Source organism: Apodemus sylvaticus, chromosome 21, assembly GCF_947179515.1.
Source record: "Apodemus sylvaticus chromosome 21, mApoSyl1.1, whole genome shotgun sequence".
NCBI lineage: Eukaryota > Metazoa > Chordata > Mammalia > Rodentia > Muridae > Apodemus > Apodemus sylvaticus.
In genome coordinates this window covers 18,911,905-18,933,468 of record NC_067492.1, presented here as the reverse complement: position 1 = coordinate 18,933,468, position 21,564 = coordinate 18,911,905, and the positions used below count along the sequence as shown (strand labels likewise).

Below are 21,564 nucleotides of genomic sequence, written 5' to 3'. Positions count from 1 at the left end.
GATGGCGTGCACACTGGAGCTGCTGCACCCACACTAGCTCGGGCTGTAGAACAGAGGAGCCAAGGCAACCCTACCAAGGACTGGGTGTCTGGCTGCACACTGCCAAGGTAGAAGGGATTGCTACCCATCTGGAAATGTTTGGGGACCTATAACAGCAATGGCGAGCCATCCCTTGGCCTAGAACAAAACAACTCACTTGGGAATGATTAGATGAAGAAAGAGAAGATGAGCAGAACAGTGTGGGAACAGAAATGCTGTTGGGTCAAGGGACACCCTAGTCAGTCACTAAAGGGGAAGTGGCACAGCCCCACTGGGCTCTAGGCACTGCTGTGGCTTGCTTCCCAGAAGCCTGCTCCTGAGCTTGAGAGGAGAGCGCGCAGAGGGAGGGAAGGATCATCTCTGCCCCGAGCTGTCCAGCTGTGGAAAGGGAGCCTTAGGTCGAAAAGAGAGGTGGCCTGGTTCTTTCTACTGCTGCCGTACACTGTCTGACCAAACGGAGACCAAGTGCTGATCACACTGTGGTCCTGGACTTAAGTTTCTTCTATCCTGTAAGGGCTGGAGCGGAGCATGTGAGCCAGGCTGGAGATCTCCGGTGACAGACATATAACAACAGGAAGGTCTGAGGCCAGAAGCCGCATGCCAGGCTGGGTAGCCTCTTCACAGGCAAGCCACCTCTGTGGGGGAAGGCATAGCATATTCTCAGGAGAAAGTCTTCCCTAAGAAGCTCAGAGCCCAGAGGGCTTCGGAGGGAAAGCAGTTGTGTCAACGGCTCTCGGATAGTCACCAAGGAGACTCCAGAGAACTTAGGACTCAGGGTGCCGTTTCCCTGGAAGTATCAGCCCTGGATTCAGAATGGCAACTTTGACCATATCTCCCTGGGTACCAGAATTCATTATTTTAAAATCCCCCACTCTGGCCCTCAGGCAGCAGCTGGCCTGGGACCCCTGACAGGTGTCTGGGACCCCTGACAGGTGTCTGGGAACCTGCTGTTGGAGTCACTTCTGTTGCCCTCTCCTGTGACCTGAGTTCAAGCCTGACTCTGAGCTGTACACGAAGTCTCTAGGTCCCGCCCCTTTCCTGGCCCCGTGAACACAAGCCATAGCCCAGTAGCTAATACTGAGTATGGATCACAGAACAGCAGTGCTGCAACCGGAAGTGGTCACTGCCACAGGGGAGGTCCTAAGCGAAGGGTGGTTTGCAGTTACACTGCCTTGGGACTATGGGGAGGGAGCTTCTGGGAAACCTGGGCTCAGAAGGCCTCAGTGGCCTGGCAGATTAGTGGTAGAGCTCTTGCCTAGAATGCACTGAAAAAAAATCAATTAATTAAGTAATTAAAAGGCTCCAGTGGCTCCTAAGCAGAACTATCCTTAGTGTCTTTGTAAAACCAAGTTCCAAGGTATGCCTTGTGCCAGCTGATCCTGGAGCCTGTGGGTTGTCTATGTAGTGAGGTGGCAGCTGAGAGAGCTGGTGCTGGACAGATGACCACCTGGACCTGGATGAGGAGGGTGAGACCTCTGGTCTATGCCACATCTGCATCCGAGTGTAGGAAGGGCATCGTAGCAGTGACACCTGTGTACATGGAAAAGCATTTTCACACACAGACTGCCTGATGTCAAGACTATACCAGCTCTCCTTTGTGCATGGCCACCGAGAGAAGGAAATGGGAGTCCCACAGTGGCCGAACACTGGGTCTTCAGGCAGGGCCCAGAGCTGCCCCTATTTCCTCTCCTTGCTCTCCAGCTTTGTCTCTTTGTGCTGCCTGTGTCTCCAGCACCAAGGCCCTCCCAGGGCATCTCCATCTCTCCCTGCCTCAGGCCCCTACTCTGTGACCCGTATCCATCTGTTTTCAGGGATATCTTTGCATGAAAGATAAGGCACCACCTCTTCTGGGACACAAACACAAACCTAGTTGAATCAGAACCTCTGCAGCTTCTGAAAGGATAACCACCAAAGCCAAGCGCCTCACAAACCCCCTGAGCACACTCCAGATCCATGTGACCCCAGGCCGTTGTGCCGGCTGCTTTATGTCAACTTGGCACAGTTAGAGCCATTTTGGAAGTGGGAACCTCACGAGAGAGAAAATGCCCCCTACCAGATTGGCAAGCCTGTGGTGCATTTTCTTGGCTGGTGATTGGTGTGGGAGGTCCTGGCTCACTGTGGGCAGTGCCACTCTTGAACTGTGTTCCTGGGTGGTGTAAGAAGCAGATTAAACAAGAAGGAGCAAGCCAGTGAGTGCTTCTCCTCCAAGGCCCTACCTTCTAGCCTGCAGGCTCCTGCTCTCAGTTCCTGCCCTGGCTCCCCTGATTAGTAACTGCAGGCTGTAGGAAGAGATTAACCATTTCCTGCCCAAGCTGTTTATGGCCATAGCAGTAGACACTCCCGCTGAGACAGCCTTTCTGCATGAATCCACAGGCAGGCTGAATTCCACACCAGGTGAGCAGGCTCCCAGTCCTTCCTAGCTGGTCCTTCCTAGCCGTGGCTTTTCAGTTTCACAAGTATCCTCCCTTCATTCAGGTCTCCCTTGACTGAGAAATGTGTATGCCCAAGAAGGAGCTAAAGCTGGTCTTGAGAGGCCAACCACAGCTCTGGGAAGGGATATTAGGAACAGGCTGGTAACAAGACAGGAAGAGAGCAGCTGCTATCCTAACAGGAAGTGGGTGCCTGAATACAGCCCAACGGAGGCTCAAATAGTACCTGTGGGTGTGCCTTGGAAAACAGTTAATACATGTGGAAAAAAGCAGGTCCCTGGGCCATCACAAGGTAACATCTGCTCTGGGGAGCCCTTCCTGTGGCAGAACCTCCTGAACTCCACCCTAGGCTGTGGAAGAAACAGAAGTCCCACCCCTCCCACTGCTCCCTATAACACAGTGCCTAGAGCAAACTCAGAGTGCGGACCTGCTGCCTCCGGGAAAGGTCTGCTTCTCCGTGCAGGCTCCCATCCTCAGGAGACCATCCTGGGAGAAGCCCACCCAGGTGTCTGACAACTCTTCCTCCAGCCTGGCAGGAGCTTCTTTTGAACTGAGGGACAAACAGCACAGAGGACAAAAGGCCCCTTTCTTCCTCTCACTTCATTTTCTGTCCCCTTTCCATCAACTCCCAGCAAGACCCAGAAAAACAAGCCCTCGAGCAGCCACCTCCTCCCCCCTCCCGAGAAACTTAAGTGTATCAGACACATCAGCTGCGTTAAACGCGATGGGTTTGTGAGGCATGAGTTGGCAGAGCTTCCACGGCTCCCTTTGCCCTGAGGGGCACACTGCCTAGGACTGATGGAAATAAAACAGATTTACAGTTTTGATACTTGGGAAGCACGGGATTGGAAGGGAAGAGGGAGGAGCAGGGAGCACTGGGACTCTAGAGCTTTCAGAACCTCGGCTGAGAGCCCACTCCTCCCACCGAAGCTTCTGACTTCTGACTAGAAGTCGCTTTCTCTTTAAACCCTGAAGGAACCCAGCTGTTAGGCAGGGAGGGACTAGGCCAGCTCTCTGGGGATGGCTCTGGCCACTGCATTTTCTAGCCCTGCTGCTAGGTTGCACCCAGGTTTGTTGGCTTGGAGACTCTGGGCATTTGGAGGAAAGTATCCAGACCCCGCCCCCAACCCCCTGGCCTCAAGCTATGAAAGGGAAGATGAAAATCAAGTAGTGGTCAGTGTAGAGAAGCAGCAAGAATCCCCCTATGTGTGGTTCTGCTGTGGGTAGAAATGAAGGGTCAGGGGAGGAGGAAGACACTGCAGGAAGCCGAGCTGATGGGAAAGATGGAGCGATCTGCTCTGCCCTCAGACAGGCGGAGCTTGTGCCCCTCACCCATCTTGCACAGGCAGGCTTGACAATATCACTTTGAGCCCAGGTTACCTTCCCAGGCACCTGCTAGAGATCTCTGGACCTCTGTGAGAGACAGAAAATCCACAGCCCTGATGCCAAACCATATAAATAGGCGCAAAGAGCTAAATGAGGCAGTGTTCTGAGCTGGGGATTTCCGCTTAGGTATAAGATGTATCAAGCAGAGCTATTCTTAACAGGAAGTACCCGATGAAATTATCTAAGGCCTGCTCCTCATGTGACAGAAACAAGGCACTCGGGAGCCAAGACAGGGTTAGGGAGAAGTACAAAAGCTGAGGCCCTCCTCCACCTGGGACTGCCAGCTGAAGGGTACTCTGAATTTTCTGCTGGACACTGGCCGGCTACCCTGGAGGCGAGTGAGGGTCGGAGCGGAGCTGGACGTCATTAACAGCCACTGGGGGCTGCAGCGGGCGGGCGGGTGGGCGTGTGGGTGGGCACTCCAGCTGCCATCTCTTTTTGCTCGGCAGGTTTGTAGTTGAGTGTGTCCCCCACAAGCCAGCTGTTAGCACTCTGTCGGTGGCCATTTTAGTATGGTGACATTGAGACAGACGGTCAAGAGTGTCTGAGGCTCCTCCTAGAGATCAGTTGTGCCCAATCTCCCTTTATCCGTCTTGGGTACCCTTCCCTACCTGTGCCCACTAGCCAAGGCTTGGCTCCTGAAAACACCCTGCAGGCTAGCGCCATCTGCCCAGCTGGTGGAGGAACATCCATTGACCGGAGCCTCTCCCTTCCTTCCACACCAAATATCCCTACCGGAGGGCAGAGGCCTTTCTGCTTCTGCCTTTTGTCACTCCCTAGAACAGACCAGGCCTAAAGGGGGGTGGGGGGTGAGAATAAAGAGAGGTAGACAGCAGTCTGCTTGCCCAGTGACTGGCAAACCCCCTCCCCAGCTGCCCTCAGGTTATATGTCAGTGCTACCACACCCTCACACTGTGATAAAACCAGTCAGGCCACAGGAACCATGCAGTAGCAACATGCCCTCACAAGACTCAGAGTCAAAGCCAAAAGAATCCAGGGGGCGACATGAATATCCGGAGCATGAGGCCAAGGCACCTGGGAAGGATCAGTGACAACACGGAGGGCAAGGGCTCATTTGACCTTGCAACTATGCTAGCTCACACTTGAAGGATAACCGGGAGCAGGGCCCTTCAGCACCTTCCTGACACCACATGCGGAGTTCAGGCTGCCCAGGAAAGCACAGCAGGAGGAGGGCTCACTGGAGGAAGGCCTCTGCTGCCTGGCTCTTCTCTTGTTCTATCCTGGCCACATAGTGTGACTGGTGGCTCTGGAGTCACCCAAGGGCTCAGTGACACCTTCTTCCCAGCTGCCTTGGGGCAGGGCTCCGTAGTGTTGGAGCTAATGGATGAGTACCTGGGGGTGGGCGGTGGGGGACCCAGGCTACCACCAGATGTCCAAGGATGGAGCCCTCAGATGTTTGACCAGTGGTGGTGGTTTAAATGAAAGTGATAAGCAGCCAGGCAGATGTGCTACAGCACCTCCCTCCAAAGAAGAGCTCTGGACAAAGCAGTGTTGTCTCAACTCTGAGGGGAAAGTGGCAGCCCCTCTCTTGGGTCCCAGAAATGTTCAGTTACTTCCTTAAAAGCTCTAGAGACTTCCATTGGAGCAGCAGGAAGCAGCCATCACCCACCTAGGAAACACGTAGAAGGCACTAAATGGTGAAGGTTCCAGGCTGTGCCTGATAGGCATAGAGCCCGAGTTGGGACCAACAACCCATTGCTGCCAAGTGAGTTTCTTCCCAAACAACACATCACATTCACACTCACTCACTCTCTCTCTCTCTCTCTCTCTCTCTCTCTCTCACACACACACACACACACACACCCTAGCCACTTACCTCCTGCCATTTCCTGGGTTATAGCCCTACATAAAGGACTTCTTACTGATAGACAGAGACATGGACCATGTCTAGGTTAGCATAGGAGTGCCTTCACAGACCCTATTTAGGTTCCCTCCTACCCCCTCTCTGCCTTGTCCCCAGGCACTTTCTAGGCCATTGTCTCATGATGAATAGCACTTTAATATGGGTATTAAAAAATATGGGCAAATGTATAATGCTTGCAAGCTGTGTTCCATTATTGGCGCTATGCTTGAGAGCCAAGCAGGCAGCTCAAGCCGGGCTGGGACTCAGCAGAGAAGTGATGATGCAGCAGCCCTGCAAGGCAGCCATCTGCCAGGCCGCCCGTGTGCTGGGACACACACAAGACGCAAGGATGAGGACAAACTCAGGCCAGAAAGCTGAATCCTGTGTCTGAAGTCTCCATTTTTCCCTCCCCATCATGTGTGTGACCAGCAGCGTGGGTCCTCCCTGAACCGTAGACTTCTCTTCTCTGCAAACTGCAAAAACCACAGGAAGACCTTGCTCACTCCAGGCCTAGGCACATGCAATCTGTGGCTGCCTATGCAGTCCTGTGATAGGATTTAGGGTTATCCTCCCCTGCTTCCTGACAGAGGAGATACAAGCATCCTGTTCTGACTTAATGCTCTCTCGAGTGTGTTCTTTCCTTCCCTCCTTCCCTGCCTCCCCTCTCCCCCCTCTCTCACATGCAGGCTTGCCTCCTAGCCTTTCTGACACAGTGGCTCCCCCTCTGCTTCCTCCCCTTATCACAAGGCCCAGCTGAAGGACTAGAGACACCCCCAGCTGGAGTCTTGGAAGCTGTTGGCCAGAAGAGTCCCCGGGTTATCATCAGATGTCCAGAGCATCAGGAGGGCTGAAGGTCAGCCCTTGGCAGGGACTTCCACTGTTGCCCTCCAGGGACCAGTTCCCAGCTTCCCACTTCCCACTATGACCTTTCACAAAGGACACACCTGGTGAGAAGATACTGTAGTTAGAACATAGGTCGTGCCTCCCAGAGGTAAAGACTTGATCCCCAGGGTGGTGCTGTTGGGAGGTCACTGGGAACATGCCCTTGGAGGGGATTGTGGGACCTCAGTCTCTCTCTGCTTCCTGGTTTCTGGTGGAAGTGTTTTGCTCCACTCCCATGCTCCCGACATGGGAGTCCATCCTTGACAAAACCCAAAGGCAGGGACGGGAGCCTCCAGGCCTGCACTGGGACCTCCAGAATCACAAGCCAGAGAAACCTTTGCTGTTGCTTCGGATGTTTCATTACATTAGCAAAGCCAAGGGGGCGCCATGGAAGCATATGGACGCTCTGGAGATTTGTAGGATAAGCTGGCCTCCCCGGGGGTCAGGACACAGCTCAGGGCAGCTCTGGGTGGCACACTTGATACCGTCAAGCCTTGATGTCAGGTCTCTGCCAGCCGAGCATTACAGCATGGGGGGGACAGTGGTCTCCATAGGCCTGTCCATGAGCCTTTATTCTTTTTCCACTTTTCATATGTAAAGGGAGCTTGTTTTTCATGTATGTGTGTTTGTGTGTGTGTGTGCACACACACGTGTAGAGGCCCAAGGTTGATGTTGGGTATTGTCCTCAATAGCTCTTCCATCATACGCATTAAGGCGGGGTTTTTGGTCAAACCCAGAGTTTACAGATATGGCTAGTCTAGCCAAGGTACTCTAAGGATTTCAATTCCATCTTTTGAGGCTTGCTATCACACACACCTGACATTTTCATGCATTTGGGGAATCCAAATTTAGGTCCTTGCACTGCATAGTGGATACTGTAACCACTGAGCCACTTCCCAGCCTCTGCACATGAAACCTTTGAACAAAATGGGCACAGTCCCTTTGTGCAATAAAATCCAGCTGTGGTGTTAGAGCAGCCACTGCGAGTCAGGCCCTCTTAGTTGGAGGCACTTTAGGGTTACAGACAAGACCTTGCCTTTGTAGCTCATAGTCTGGTGTAAGAGACAACAGCCTAGCGAAAGCACAGCCACAGTGACCAGCGCTCTGAATGAAAATGACCTGCTCTTGGAGACTGGCAGACAGAAGGCACCTCAGACCCAGGCTTCCCCGGGGTGCAAAGTGGACTTAAGACCTCCATGACCAGAAGTCAGTGTAACAGATGTGGTGAGGTCCACATCAGAAAGCCGGCCCAGAGGCCGAGGTGTCCCTAGGAAGGCGTGTCCAGCTGAGGCGGGAGAGGTTTTGTGCTTAGCAGCAGGAGCTAGGCTCCATAATAGATCCTACAGGAGGCCGTAGACAGGCCCTAAGAAGTGGAGAGACTGGCTTGGGTTTGCCCTGTAGATTTGTCAGAGCTGTTGTGGGAGGGGCTAGAGAGGAGGCTCAGCCACATGAGCTCATACTGCTTTACAGAGGACCAAGCTTGGGTCCCAGCACCCACCCACCCCAGGCTCTCACAGCCGTCTGTAACTGCAGCTCCAGGGGAATCCATGCTCCCCAGCCTCTACGGGCACCTATAATAAGACACACATAGTTAAAAATAATAAAAATAAGTATTTTTAAAGTAAAAAAAAAAATTAAATGAGCAGGAAGTCAGACTGAGAGGTGTCTTAGGAGTGACCCAGCAAGACATGGCAGGCTTCTTCCAGGGCAGTGGTCCATTCCCAGAGGAGGCAGCGCTGAGGCAGGGTGTGGCGCTGAGGTGGGGTGTGGAGGCAGGGTGTGGTGCTGAGGTGGGGTGTGGCGCTGAGGCGGGGTGCGAGGGCAAAGCCGAGTGCATGGCTAGGCCGGGAGGAGGAGCTAGTGACCGTGGAGCTGGGTGGGCAGTACAGTGGTGTTTACCGCCACAGGAAGTGAGTCTGCAGGGACACCAACACCAAGAGCAGCACGGCCGCCCTGTGAGGCTCAAAATGCCTGGCAGACATCCACAGGGACTGTCCCCTCTGGAGTCCCTTCAGTGAGGCCCAGGGCTGAAGAGGCCCATGTGGAAGCCACTGACTCTAGGCCTCATGGGACTCGAGCCCCCTGGGAGACGAAGACCAGAGAAAGGGGGCGTGGCCGTCGGGTGAGGGAGGGAGGAACAAGTGGCAAAGAGTTGTTTACAGAGCTATAGAACTGTCAGCATTTCCCAGGTTCTCTGGGACTGCAGGAGACCACGGTGCCTGCCTGCCCAAACCATCCCTAACCCATGCGCACAGACGCATCCAGACACCAGCTTCTGCGGTCCCAGCCTGGCTGACCTGCGGTCATTGGAACGCACTGCCTGGCAGCCACTCAGCTGCTGCTCTCTGTCATGGAGACGGCGGCGGCGGCAGCTGTGGACGATGGACACCTGCAGCCATTTGTCAGCACCCCCTCCCTAGCCTGCTGCCCCTTCCAACATTTCTGTGCCCTGGCCTTGGAGACAGGGCTCCTCCAGGGGTGCACGGGGATCAGAAGCACTGTCTTAGTGCTACAGGAGGGCTCCCACCTGCCTGCTGGCTGTCATCTGTACCCTGGATGCCCTTCTCCCCAGGAGCCGTGCACCGAACATTGTCTTCCCACCTGCCTTCTGGCTGCTACCCCCATTTTAGATAGGTATTGCCCCCATTTAAGAAATAAATTGCTATGCTGACATACTGGGGTCACCTGGCTAAGTTCGAGGCTATGGGGCTCCAAGGCCTTTGCCCATCCACATAGGAGTGGCCATTTATCACCTGGATGGGTGTGCAGTGGAGTTTCAGCGACCCCTTGTTCATGGGTCTTCCCTCCTCCCAGCCCCACCCCACCCCGCCCCGCCCCCACCATGCCCACACCTCATATGGCTGTCTCTCATGGTCTCTCTCCCAAGCCTGCTGGATCCATGGGATCTAGGCTGGACACATTTGGGGTTCGTGGTTTTGCCTCTACATTACCAAGTACTCTGGGGTTTCAAGCTGGAACTGGGGGTGTGGCAGAATTGTCGCAAGTCTAGTTGCAAAGCCATAGTTGGTGTTCATAGTGAAGCAAGAAATTCAGCCCTGGTCAAGTCCCATACAAGACGTAGCTTCGAGGCATGATGCCTCAAAGGGTGGTTTGTGTCATTCAGTACACAACACCTTGAACCTCTGCCCCTTGTCTAGTTCTGTGGTGTTGCGTCCCTGGTACAAGGACAGGCAGGTGGGCAGAAGACGTTATCACCTGACCAAAGACCATGTGGACAAGGTACCGTCAGTGACTACTAGTCCCTGTCCAATAGGAAGCAGGCGCACTTAGCTGCTCACTGCCCCTTGCCCACCCCTGCTCCACAGACAGGCCCCTTGTAGTCCAACCTCAGGATGTGTCCGATCTGGTATTATTTCCCTTTGCCCCAGGGACCCTGGGAAACCTGCTTTTCCTCATTCTCTAGGTTCCTCTCTGTAACAGAGCCTCCTCCTTAGAGCCCGGTTCTTACCCCAAGGCTCTTACTAAGAAATGTGTGGGGCCGGTGGAGCCAGGCACTACTCTGGTCCAGTTGCTTTACCTCCCTATGCCCACAAGTGCCGCTGGGCGCAGCAGCCTACGTCCATCCCTTTAAGTAAGGCCAGAACCGACCAACACAGACATTCCCACCCCAGAGACTTGTGTTTGGAGACATTCTCAGATGAAGTTGAAGTCTGGAGAGAAGCAAGATCCAAGAGGGGCAGAACCGCCTTGGTGTGGGGAGGCATTGTGGATGTATACAGGAGACACACATGATATAACTTACAGACGTGTTGCTATATGTGAAATCCCAGGAAGGTATCTCAGCACATGCCTAGTAGCCAGAGGCCTGACCGTTTTCTGGGGGAGCTCATGTGCCATGGTTTCTAGGTCAAGGTAGGTGATATTGGGAAGTAAAGAGACCTCCTGTGTGCTGCTGCACTCCCTGGGGTCCTCTTCCCATGCACATCCCAGCACTGAGCCCCTGCAGTCCTGGCAAAGAGCAGGTTCCCTCCGGAGGGTAAGCTTCCCTGGCCTGTTTTCTAGGCAGCTCTGCCTCCTGCTGAATGCAGAGAACATCTTCCATTCGATGGCAGACATCCTGCTCCGGGAAGAGGACCTCAAGTTTGCGTCCACCATGGTGCACACCCTCAATACCATCCTGCTCACCTCCACCGAGCTCTTCCAGCTGAGGAACCAGCTCAAGGACCTGAGGACCCTGGTACTGCCCTCTGACCAGCTCACTCCCCAGCTGGTCCCAGGAGGAGAGGGGTAAACTGGGAGTCATGGCTGCCCAAGGCCAGGTCCACATGTTCCTCCCCGTTCCTCCCCCACCATTCACTGTCCCTTTAGAAAGAGGCTCTGCTGGTTCTGGGATGCTCTGCTCAACAAAGTTCCTTTCTCATGGTAAAAACTGAAATATTGCTGGAAAACAAAGGGTTAAATGTTCCCCCTGTGTTCCTCCCTGCTCTCCCCCCTCTCCCAGCTGGACACGTCTGTCTCACAAAATGCCTATCATTATAAATGCATCAAAATACATGACACCCCATTGCTTCCTGTCCCAGGCCTTGGGTAAGGATGCCCAAAGATTGGTCAGAAAGAGCAGAGAGTTCCAGGAAGCCTGGGCTTCCTCGCTTACAGGGACCGGTGCCATCCTGAGTGCCAGGGACTTATTCCCAATCTGGGTTTGGGTCACTTTCCCTCTGCCCCCTGCCCAGCAATGGGCAGTCTCTTCCTGGGAGTCTCTAGGACATTTAAGCCCATGTCTGTGAGGACATCTGAGGCCAAGTGGTTTGGAATGATCCAGGCCATAGCCCTGCCTTCCTCCTGTGGTTCCTTGCAGACATTTACAGAAGCCTGAAGAATTTTCCTCAGGCTCAGGGGCTCCCTCAGTGTGGGCTCGTCTGCGGGACTGGTTTCCTGGTACACTGAGAGCATGAGGTGGGCCAAGGAGGGAAATGGGATTTAAGGATAGAGAGAGGAGCCTGGGCCCAGAGGAAACTTCTTCCCAGCACAGGCTCTGGGACCACAGAGTTCCAAGAGACAATTACTTACTGTCATTTTGCCAGTGGCAGAAATGGCAGCTTACAAAGGGTAGGCTCACTTCTGACTAGGGCCTTGCTGCCACTACCACGTGGCTCTGTGAGGCCAGGAGGTAATGACAGGGTCTAAGGAGCTGTCAGCATTTCCTTTGTGACAGCTCGTTCCCAGCTGGGCTGCCAAACACAGCCCAGTGCTGAGCTGGCATCCCAGCTGCCCCCAAGAGCCCCACACCACAGCCCCTCAAGGTCCTTCCCTCCTTAGGCCCTGTGAGGACCCAGTGACAGGGAGTCAAGCCTTCTAACTGCTTCGCCTCTCCCCTAGGAAAGCCAGAACCTCTTCTGCTGCCTGTATCGCTCCTGGTGCCACAACCCAGTCACCACCGTGTCCCTCTGCTTCCTCACCCAGAACTACCGCCACGCCTATGACCTCATCCAGAAGTTGTATCCTCTCATTGTCAACTATCCCCCAGGGAGGGACAAGAGTGGCCCTGCCACTATTTCCTGTGTCCACCTTCCAGGGCTTGGGACATCATCAAGGCCTCCCACCAGGAGTGCTGTGCAGGGTGGTATGATCAGAAAGGAGCTGTTACCAGCTCCTTCTAAAGGCCCCTTTAGACCTGAAGGGGAGGAAGGCCTGGAAAAACTTGGGAGTGGAGACCAGCTGAGGTGCGGCCTACCTCCTCCCTTAGGAGAGAGACAGGGTTCTCCTGCTAGCCTCTCCACGCCAACTTTTTTTTGGATGGAAAAGGCCTTAGTATGAGAACACATGGGGGAAACCTGCAGGGCTGGCTCACATGTCTAAACTTTGGAAACTTCCTGAAGGACCAGGAGGCCACCACACGTACATGGGATGCATAATGGCTCCCTCACCAAAAGGCACCCACAGTCAGGCGTTTTTAATCTACCGCTGGGAATCAAAACAGCCTCATCTTTGAACCCATTTGAACCTATTTTATGACCTAGGATTAGGACAGTTTTCAGGAAGTGAGGATCACTTCCTGCTGTGATGGGACAGAAGCTGAGGCATGGAGGCTTCAGAGGGGCCAAGTGTTCTTGCACGGCACCCTTCACAACCTAAGTCTGTTTGTCCCAGCCACCTGTGTAACCCAGAAACTAAGAGCCCACTGGCCAGTTCTAAGCTTCCCTGGCCTGCTAATGGACTGTCCTCGGGCAAACACCAAGAGCCTCTCCTGCCCAGCTGTATAGTCACAATAAGTGTCTTCCTGGGCCCAGGTAGGCAGAGGACCGCTTCAGGAACAGAGCCCAAGTACCCATGCAAAAGGAACAACTGGGCCACATCCCGTTAGAGTGTCAGAAAAACAGATTGGATATATGTCCTTCGTGTGCTAAATCCCACTTTGAAAGACCCAGACCGTGCAGTGGAAACCAGGTCTGGGGAAGGGATACACGGAATTCTGCACCCAAGCTCAGACTCCTTGGAGTCCATCCTTTGCCACTCCTTGGGCAAAGACACTACCAATAAGAAGACTCTCCTTGACTGCCCTCTCAGTGGGGACCTGGAGGTCACAGTGGATTTCCTCACAGAGGTGGACAAACTGGTGCAGCTAATTGAGTGTCCCATCTTTACATGTAAGAGTCTGTCAGGGCCATAGATCTCCCTCGGCCTTCTCTTGGCCTGGAGACGGGGGAAGGATGGAGCCAGTTCCAGATACCACTCTTAACTGAGCTTGGAGAGGGGAAGAGGGTAATGAGCCTAGGAGTCGTTGGGAATATAATATCTGAGAAGGTGGCGATTGGTGGCAATTGGTGACAAGGGGCCATCAGAGTCGGATGGGGTGCATGGCATCAGAACTTAGTTCTGCCTGTTCCTCAAAATGGGTCACATACACACAGGCTAGTGTTGACATGAACCCATCAGATTGTTAAAACCAGACCCTGCCCTGGGCTGTCCCTAGCTGCCCCTCCCCAGCCTGCTGCTTCTGCCCTGACTTTCTGGGGTTATAGGTATTCCTGCTTGCCCAGGAGCTGGCATGTGCCAGGAGCCAGTGGGTGAGCGCTGCCTGGTGAGTAACACCCAGGCTAAATGTGCAAAAGCAGCGGCAGCCTGGGCAAGCACAGCTCCTGGCGCCTCCACACATGCAGTGCCTGCTCCCCAAGGCAGGCAGCGCTCCAGATAACACACATGTGTTTACAGTGTAGTGGAGAAGCCAGCGGAGGCCCTGGCTCCAGCCACCTTCCTAGCCTAGGTGGCCACCTGGGCCTTTGCTCCTTGGCAGCATCTCGGGCCTGAACGATGAGCCTTTACCCTGGGACCCAAAAACAAATGTGGGGGCTCAAGGACTCCCCCTCCCCCAGCTCCCTCACATTTAAAGGACCAGCTGCTCTAAGCAGCAGGTGATGTTGTGACTCAGACCCTGGAGACAGCAGAACAGGAGAAAGACCTCAACCTGTCCAAAACATGCCCTGCCTAGCATCTCACTTCCTGAGGGCCCGCCCCACAGGGTAGAAGGATTCATTGAAGGCAGGTCTAAGTTAATCAAGAGGGAGCCCTGAGCAGCTCGTCCTCCGGTGTAAGGTGGAGAAGGGGCAGACAGCAAGGGTGCTAAGCGAGCCAAGCTTCCTCAAGGCCCAACAGGAAGGAAGGAAGGAAAAAAGACAGACAGACAGACCTGGAAGGAGGTTCAGGCTTCTCCACAGCTGTGTACATGGTAAAAAATTTTCATAGGCAGTGGAGGCACACACCTTTAATCCCAGCACACAGGAGGCAGAGACAGACGTATCTCTGAGTTTGAGGCTAGCCTAGTCTACAGACTGAGTTCCAAGGCTACACTGAGAAACCTTATCTTGAACAAGACGAACAGTTTCCCTCTGCACACACCTTGCAGATCAGCTCCTCTGTAGCCCCAGCAGATGTTTCTCCTTGTTCCTACAGCTGGCTCAGCGCCCTCCAGTGCAGCTCCGTCCTCACAGAGCCCGCCTGCAGCCAGTATTCACTCTCACCGGCCCTGGGCTTGCCGCACCCAGATACAAGTCAGGGCTCACACACGCCCTTAGGTGTGATGAGGGTCTCACAGAACTCTAGGAAGCACAACTGTTAAGAGACACCACCGTAGAAATGGAGGAAGAGGAGAGTGCCCCTCTCCTAACCCAGTCCTGAGTTCTTATGGAGCTTCAGGGCTTAAGCATGGTTGATGCGCCTGGGCCATGGCGGTCAGCTGAGCCTTCACCTCATCAGCATGGCTTTGTTTTAGAGACTGAGGACATAGGAGTTCTGTGCTGGGAAACTTGAATGGCTATCAGATATGTATGTTACAGTATCATAGGTGCTGGGACGTCTGCCTCTTGGGATAGAAGGCACTAAGAGGCCACCCAGTCCTCTGCTACCTGGCAACAGGCTCAGGTTTCCAGCATCCTCCCAGACCCCTTGTCTTACTGGGAGGCAAGATCACGCTCCAAGACTCAGGCCTACTCTCTAAAAAATGTGCCTCATTGTCTACAAATAATATCTGCCAAGGGCTAAGATGTAGGCAGAGCAGTATTACAGAGGCCTGGGAGGGAAAGGAGAGCCTCTCCGCAATCCTGTCTCTCCATCAGGCCTTGAATAAGCTGTAGCCACCGTGAGGGGCAGCAAGTACAGACTTCTAGGATTGACGCAGATGCTGGGCAGAGAATGAGTGTCCTGCCCTTGCAGGAGTGAGGTGGTAAGAGCCTATGTCTAAGTTGGATATCCAGACCAGCTCCTGGACACTCTGGGCCTTGGTGTGCACCTCACTACACACAAAGGCATTTCCCCATCTGCCCTCCCTTAGCAAAGCCCTAATCCACTCTTTCTAGCTCATCCTATTTATAGCTCACGTGCTGGCACGTGCAGCGCCAACTGGGGAATCTGTTACTCTACCAGCCCCCAGCCCCCAGCCCTCATTATAAGGAAGCAGCTGAGCCTAGAGAGGAAGGTAGGGTTAGCCCAACAGCACGTTTGGGGATCTTAGGCTGAGGGGGCTGCTAGATAGGTCAGTCACATGGGTGGGTAGGGAGAAATTGGGTCGTGGAAATGGCTGACATTCTCTGAGAGAAGGAGGCCCAGGCCTGGCTGCCTGTGGAGGAGCAACGGCTTAACTCTAAGGCAGGTATGTCTCAGCCTAGCAGTGCTAGGTCCAGGGTACTTCTAGTTCTTTCCCAGATAGGCTGAGGCAGGGGATCTGGGCTAGTGTATTCTTGAGTAGGGCCAGGATCCCTGACCCCTGACTTGTGCCCTGCTACAGATCTACGCCTGCAACTGCTGGACGTGAAGAACAACCCATATCTCATCAAGGCCCTGTACGGCCTGCTCATGCTGTTGCCCCAAAGCAGTGCCTTCCAGCTGCTCTCCCACCGGCTCCAGTGTGTGCCCAACCCTGAGCTGCTGCAGACAGAGTGAGTGTGTGCTGGCCCGGAGCTGCCCTCCAAGCCTGTTCCATAGGAGAACCAAGGGGCTCGCTAGGACCCTGCCTTACCTCTGTCCTTTAACCTTCACTCCTCAACTGCCTTTCTTTTGTCTTCAGAACCACCGCAGATCCCAAAATGGAGGGTCTGGGCATGTTTAGAGGGCAGAAATATATGGGCATGCTTTCCCAAGCAGGTTGGGGGGCCTTAGAGAGACCAGGCCTAAGTTTGAGACCTTTGCCCAGCGTCAGTCCCTGGAGAGAGGCGCCCCGGGGATGAAGAGTAACTGGGGAGTCCAGGCAGCCAGAGAGAGCCGTGTTGTGCACCTCTCAGGCTTAGATACCTTGCTATGCCATTCTATGAGATGCTCAAACTTGGCCCTCTGAGAGCTCCCGCATCATCAGGACCTGCCCACCATCATTCCAGAGAAATAGGAAACAAGAACGTACCTGCTCTACTCTACTAGGAACCTGCTCTCAGGAAGAACGTGGCTGGGTTGCCCAACCTGGCACCCTCTAGGCAAGGGGTTCCAAGCTCCCACCCTGAGCCCTCTGCTGGCCCTGGCCCCACAGCCTGTTGGGCTGTGTCTATATTTGGTAACCCTTGGAGGCTTTGCCTCATCCACAGGCATTTGGCATCGGAGATGGAAAATTTCACTTGTCAGGTCACCATGGAAACAAGCAGAGCCACTGAGAAGATTTACGCTGAATGGAGTGCACCCAGCTTGCATCAGCTGCCCTGTGTGTCTAGAATTCCCTCCTAGGCCATCGGAGCCACTCAGCAGGCCTGGCGCCTTACCACAGTGAAGGCCTCTAGCATCTGCCCTTAGGGTAGAGGCAGACAGCCTCAGGATAAGCCTGCTGAACTCGGGTCTCTCTGGTGGTCCTGTGTCTTCCAGGCCAGCCTTATAGATTGTCCTGCCTGCTGCCCAGTCCACCCTCCCTGTCCCTTTCCCAGTCAACCTTGTGCTGACTGGGTCTCATCAGCTCTGGATGTCAACCAAGTGAACTCTGATGTGTTTGGGTTGAGTGCAGCCAGAGTTCAGGGACATTCTTCCCAAATGGATAGCTCCTGCTTCTGAGAGTAGAAAGATCTTAAGGTGACAGTACACCTCCTCAGCCTGACTTCTCCCTTGACCCTACAATATCCAGGTAGGCACTGAGGCAAGGAGGAAGGAGGAAGGGAGAAGGCAGCTGGAAGGACACTGCCCTGGGGCAGGCCTCAGGCCAGGCCAGAAACCCTGCTACTTCCCAGAGCCCCTTTCTCTTCTGGCAATATCTTGTCTGAGGAGGGGAGGGAAAGCTGTCTGAGTCAAGGCAAGATAAACCCCCAGAAAGAAACTAGGCAAAAGGGTTTCGTGAGGAAAATCTTGAACCCAAGGAATGAGTCTTTTGTATAGAAGATGCTAATGTGGGTCAGTGGCTGGTTTAAGGCCTAGAATGGGATCTGGACCAAGTTCTCCATAACTTTGCTGTGTGGCCTCACACAGACTCCAAACCCTGCCTGGGCTCCCAGTTTCTTGGTCTATGCATATGTGGACTAAATGGGCAGGAGCTGTTGGGGTGGTTCCAGCCTTCTAGCTTCTGCAGGGACCTAAGAAAGTTGAATATAGACACAGCATGGGTACAGTAGGTCGGAAGGGACTTCAGACTGCTGGAGGAGGAGTCAAGTTTCAGGATTGGGGTGCAGAGGGGCAGCTCACACTCTGGAAAGGGGCTGTGGCAGCCCCAGCCCAGGGTGGGGCAGGCAGCTGGCGGGCAGGCAGCCTGCAAGCAGAACAGCTGGGGAGGGCTTCACACTTACCACCCATCCCTCCCTGCATTCTCACTAAGGGTTGGGGACCAGAGGCCACCCTCAGGCTTTCTAACCATTCCTGAGTGAGGTAAGAAAGATCCTCTAAAAGAAAAGCTAGTTGTTGATGGACAGGTAGGATGGCTGGGGAGAGAGCGAGCTCTAGACCTGCAAGCCACCATCTACCCTGCTGGCCAAGTATCCCTGTTACCCAGTGCCCAAGTGTTGTGGAGAAGGAGATGCTTGTAATCCCAGCACTGGAGAGGGAAAGGCAAGAGAATCATCAGTTCAAGGTGTTCTTGGAGGTAAAGGCCAGCCTGAGGTACATGAGAGCAAGGCTGGTCATGAGGGCTAGGAAGGATCCCCTACCATGGAGGAGACACAGCTGCTTCCCCAGGCCCGGGGCTGGGTACCTTTTTGTTCTAGTTTGCTTTCTATGGCTATGACAAAAAACCAACCAAAAGCAACTGGGAGGAAAGGGTTTATTTCATCTTACACTTCCAGGTAGTGGTCCAGATACTGAGGGAAGTCAAGGCAGGAACTGAAGTAAAGGCCATTGTAGCTTCCTTGTTTGCTCTGTTTGGTTGGTCTTGCTTGCACAACCCAGGACCACCTGTCCATGGGTAGCACGACCTACATCAGTCATTAATCAAAAAGTATCCCACATGCATACCTGCAGGCCATTCTGCTGCAGGCAATTCCTTCATCGAGGTTCCCTCTTCCCAAGTAATTCATCCGAGAACATCCTTTAATTCCTCAGAACAGTCCTTCTCTGGGCCTTTGTCCCCACAGTTGCTAATGGTGTTGTTATGACAGCATGCAGACTGATGGGCACACTCCCCACCCTGTCCCCAGTGTCATCTCTATGGCTTGGATAACACACCCTGAGCCTAGGAATACCTGCCCTAAGTCCCCTGCCCCCTTAGGAGTCTGGTTGTTCTCCAGGACAGCAGTACCTCTACCAATAGCTGCTGGGCCAGAGAGGCTCCTTCCCTCATTCCCAGGAGTCCACCAGCAGCAGGCGCCCCCAGATGACAACCAAGTGGACATCACCAGGCCACGTTCACTCCCCAGCCAACAGTGATCAAGCCCTGGCTCAGGAGGCAGTGGCTCAAGGCCCAGGAAAACATTGGCCACAGATGCTGTGGAAGATGTTTTCAGGCAGTGTGTGTCCTCCTCAAAGAGGAGAGAAGCAGTGGCTCGGGGCGAGTGTAGACGCAGGTTCCCAAAGCTGCGTCTGGGGGCAGTTGTGCCCTGGTCCTTCCCTGAAACTCAACAAGCCACGGCAATGCCTTTGGGCTTAAAGCCATTGGTTTTTCTCACTGGGGAAGGTGCTGTTGTGGCAGTGCCTCCTTACTCTAGACAGAGCAGCCAGGTGTGCCAGGCCTTGGTCTGCCTGCTCTCAGAGTGGCAGAGCTGTATGTAGCCTTACCTGAGCCAGACTGGGCACCAGGCAAGTTCATTCCATGTCATATCAGGAGGAACCTTACACTCAGGCCGTGACATGTCTCTTTTACAGACTAGGGAATGGAGATTCATGGCTAAGGTCAGATGTCTAGGCCAGGCCTGCCTATCCTATTTCCTCAGTGGCTGTCAGCACCAACCATGCTGGGGCCTCTTCACCAACCCAAAGGTCCCAAGGAGTCTGCCTAGCTGAGCAGGTCACAGTCTTCATGAAGCCCTTTGCCAGGCCTCTAAACCAGTGTGCCAGAATGGAGTGTGGGGAACAAAATAAGGATGTGCTGGGGGGACAGTTAGGAGGGGGACAGGAAGCTGAGATGAACCCAGCTGATATGCGGCAACAGGATTGGTCCATCAGTTGGAAGGACCTTGTACACTGTACACTGTACACTGCTGTGCACAACAGCTAAGGAGAATGGCGGCAAGAGGAGTGTGGGTAGCTCAGCATGTTCTTGGTAAGACAAGCTCTTCCCTGGGAGCAGGTAGTGATCACAGGCCTTGGGACCCAAGGCCTGCCAAGTTGTGGGTCCAACAGAGAGACTTCACTGATCCCAGCTGTCTGCAGCCTCAGCCATACCACAGAGAAAAGGCTGGGCTACCGCCTCCCCCATCTCCCCAGACCCTGTTCCAGGCCCCAGCTGCCTTCCTGGCTGGCTGCTAGCCCTGGCTCTCACCCCAAAGGGAGCCACTGGTAAACAGGAAATGCTTCCCCATGCAATGCCTGCTCCGGGCGCCATCAACAGCCCACAGGCTGAGAGACATCCAAGCAGTGGGTTGGCTGTTCCCACCAGCTGCAGGAAAGGGGGTGGACATGGGACCCTAAGCACTATGGGTCTGGCTGCTGGGAAGATAGTGGTGGGCAGGGACCCACAGATGCCCAGAGGCTGAATCCCACCAGTACCTACCATGATGTAGACGCTGACTGACTTCTGTCCATCTTCCCAGAGACTGCTTGAAAGCTGCCCCCAAGTCCCAGAAAGGTGACTCCCCCAGCATCGACTACACGGAGCTGCTGCAGCACTTTGAAAAAGTCCAGAAACAGCACCTGGAAGTAAGACATCAGCGCAGTGGGCGTGGGGACCACCTGGACCGCAGAGTTGTCCTCTGATGTGCCTAGCATGGAAAAGGGCCCTAGTGGCCTAAGAAGCACTCAGGGTCTCTAGGCTGAGGCCACAAGGAGCCCAAGAACCTGCCTCCAGCAGGGCCGGGCCCAACCACCAGCCAGGGTAGGGAGGCGGACAGTATTGGCTCTGTCAGCCCCAGCTCCTCCCAGCAGAACGCCTGGACCCCAGCACTGTCAGCTACACCCTGGCCTGGGACCGATGACTTCTCTCCTGAGTTGGACACAGCCTCAGAATCCAGAAGCAGCCTCTTTCTAATCGAGTCTGTGAGAAGAGCTTGACCTTGGCCCCAGATCACTGGCATGGTGTGTTGCATATGTGCATCTGTGTGGATAATGCACAAAGACCTCTACAGAATGATGTCCACCCCTGCCCCAATAAAGAAATGACAGAATCCTTAACCTGGCCTGCCTGCTCCTTCTCTGCTAGCACCTATGCCTGGCCTGATGCTGCAGCTGCCCCGGGGCCCCACCTATCCTGGAAAGCCAGCTTCATTTTGGGCCATGTGAGTCCAGGGCCCAATTCTTCCCAGGACCAGCACCTTCCTCCTGGCCTTACTCCCATTCCTTAATACTGCTTTCTGGTTCCCTGTGCAATGTGGATGTCCCCATAAGCAAGAATGGCACAGCACGACACTGCAGATCACTGAGCGGTGGGAGGAAATCAAAGATAGATGCCCCAGTCTTTGACTTAGCTCAAAGAACCTCTGCGCCTGTCACCTAGCTTTGGGCTCTAGTGAACTCCTAATTGCCTGCTGTGGCCCTTTAGTTGCCAGGAGCTTGTGCCTGCTTTCCCCTGGAGCCCTATGTGTCCCCCATGAGAGTAGGTTCACCTGGAGTCTCCTGGACGACAGCAGTACTTGTCCTCTCCCACGTGCACATGTGTGCATCCCCACACACTACACTCTGCAGGTTCAACACAGACCCCTACTCACGAGGAAGTTGGGCCGGGACACCATCACTATTTCCACCCCCAATCCAGGTGACATCGGCACTACTTAGAAAAGGAACTGAAGGACATTTGTGCAGGAGGGTTGGACTTTATGGATGGTCTGTGGTGGACAGCTCCAGTGCAGCCAATTTCCGTTCCCCTCCGCGCGATGCTCGGTGCTATTCATCAGGCCAGGATGCACTAAGGACCGCATCCGCAACGGGATTCATGTTTGTCGAGCCCAAGGCCTTGAAGGTGCA

General features: G+C 54.2%; 1 protein-coding gene and 1 long non-coding RNA gene across 2 annotated transcripts in view; one reads left to right on the top strand and one right to left on the bottom strand.

Moving 5' to 3' along the window:
• The window catches only part of Vac14 (VAC14 component of PIKFYVE complex), a 99,527-nt gene extending 78,752 nt beyond the window's left edge, over window positions 1-20,775 (top strand). Inside the window, exons 15-19 of the mRNA XM_052166988.1 lie at window positions 10,624-10,798; window positions 11,941-12,059; window positions 13,129-13,208; window positions 15,842-15,992; window positions 20,199-20,775. Coding sequence (XP_052022948.1) covers window positions 10,624-10,798; window positions 11,941-12,059; window positions 13,129-13,208; window positions 15,842-15,992; window positions 20,199-20,361 — 688 coding nt within the window. The 3' untranslated portion in view covers window positions 20,362-20,775. The remainder of the gene's footprint in view (window positions 1-10,623; window positions 10,799-11,940; window positions 12,060-13,128; window positions 13,209-15,841; window positions 15,993-20,198) is intronic.
• LOC127671900 (uncharacterized) lies at window positions 18,258-20,253 on the bottom strand. Its single transcript, XR_007974805.1, has 2 exons — window positions 20,159-20,253; window positions 18,258-18,405 (listed from the first exon to the last, which is right to left on the bottom strand). It is a non-coding gene; the product is annotated as an uncharacterized LOC127671900 (long non-coding RNA).
• Window positions 20,776-21,564: the final 789 nt, after the last annotated feature.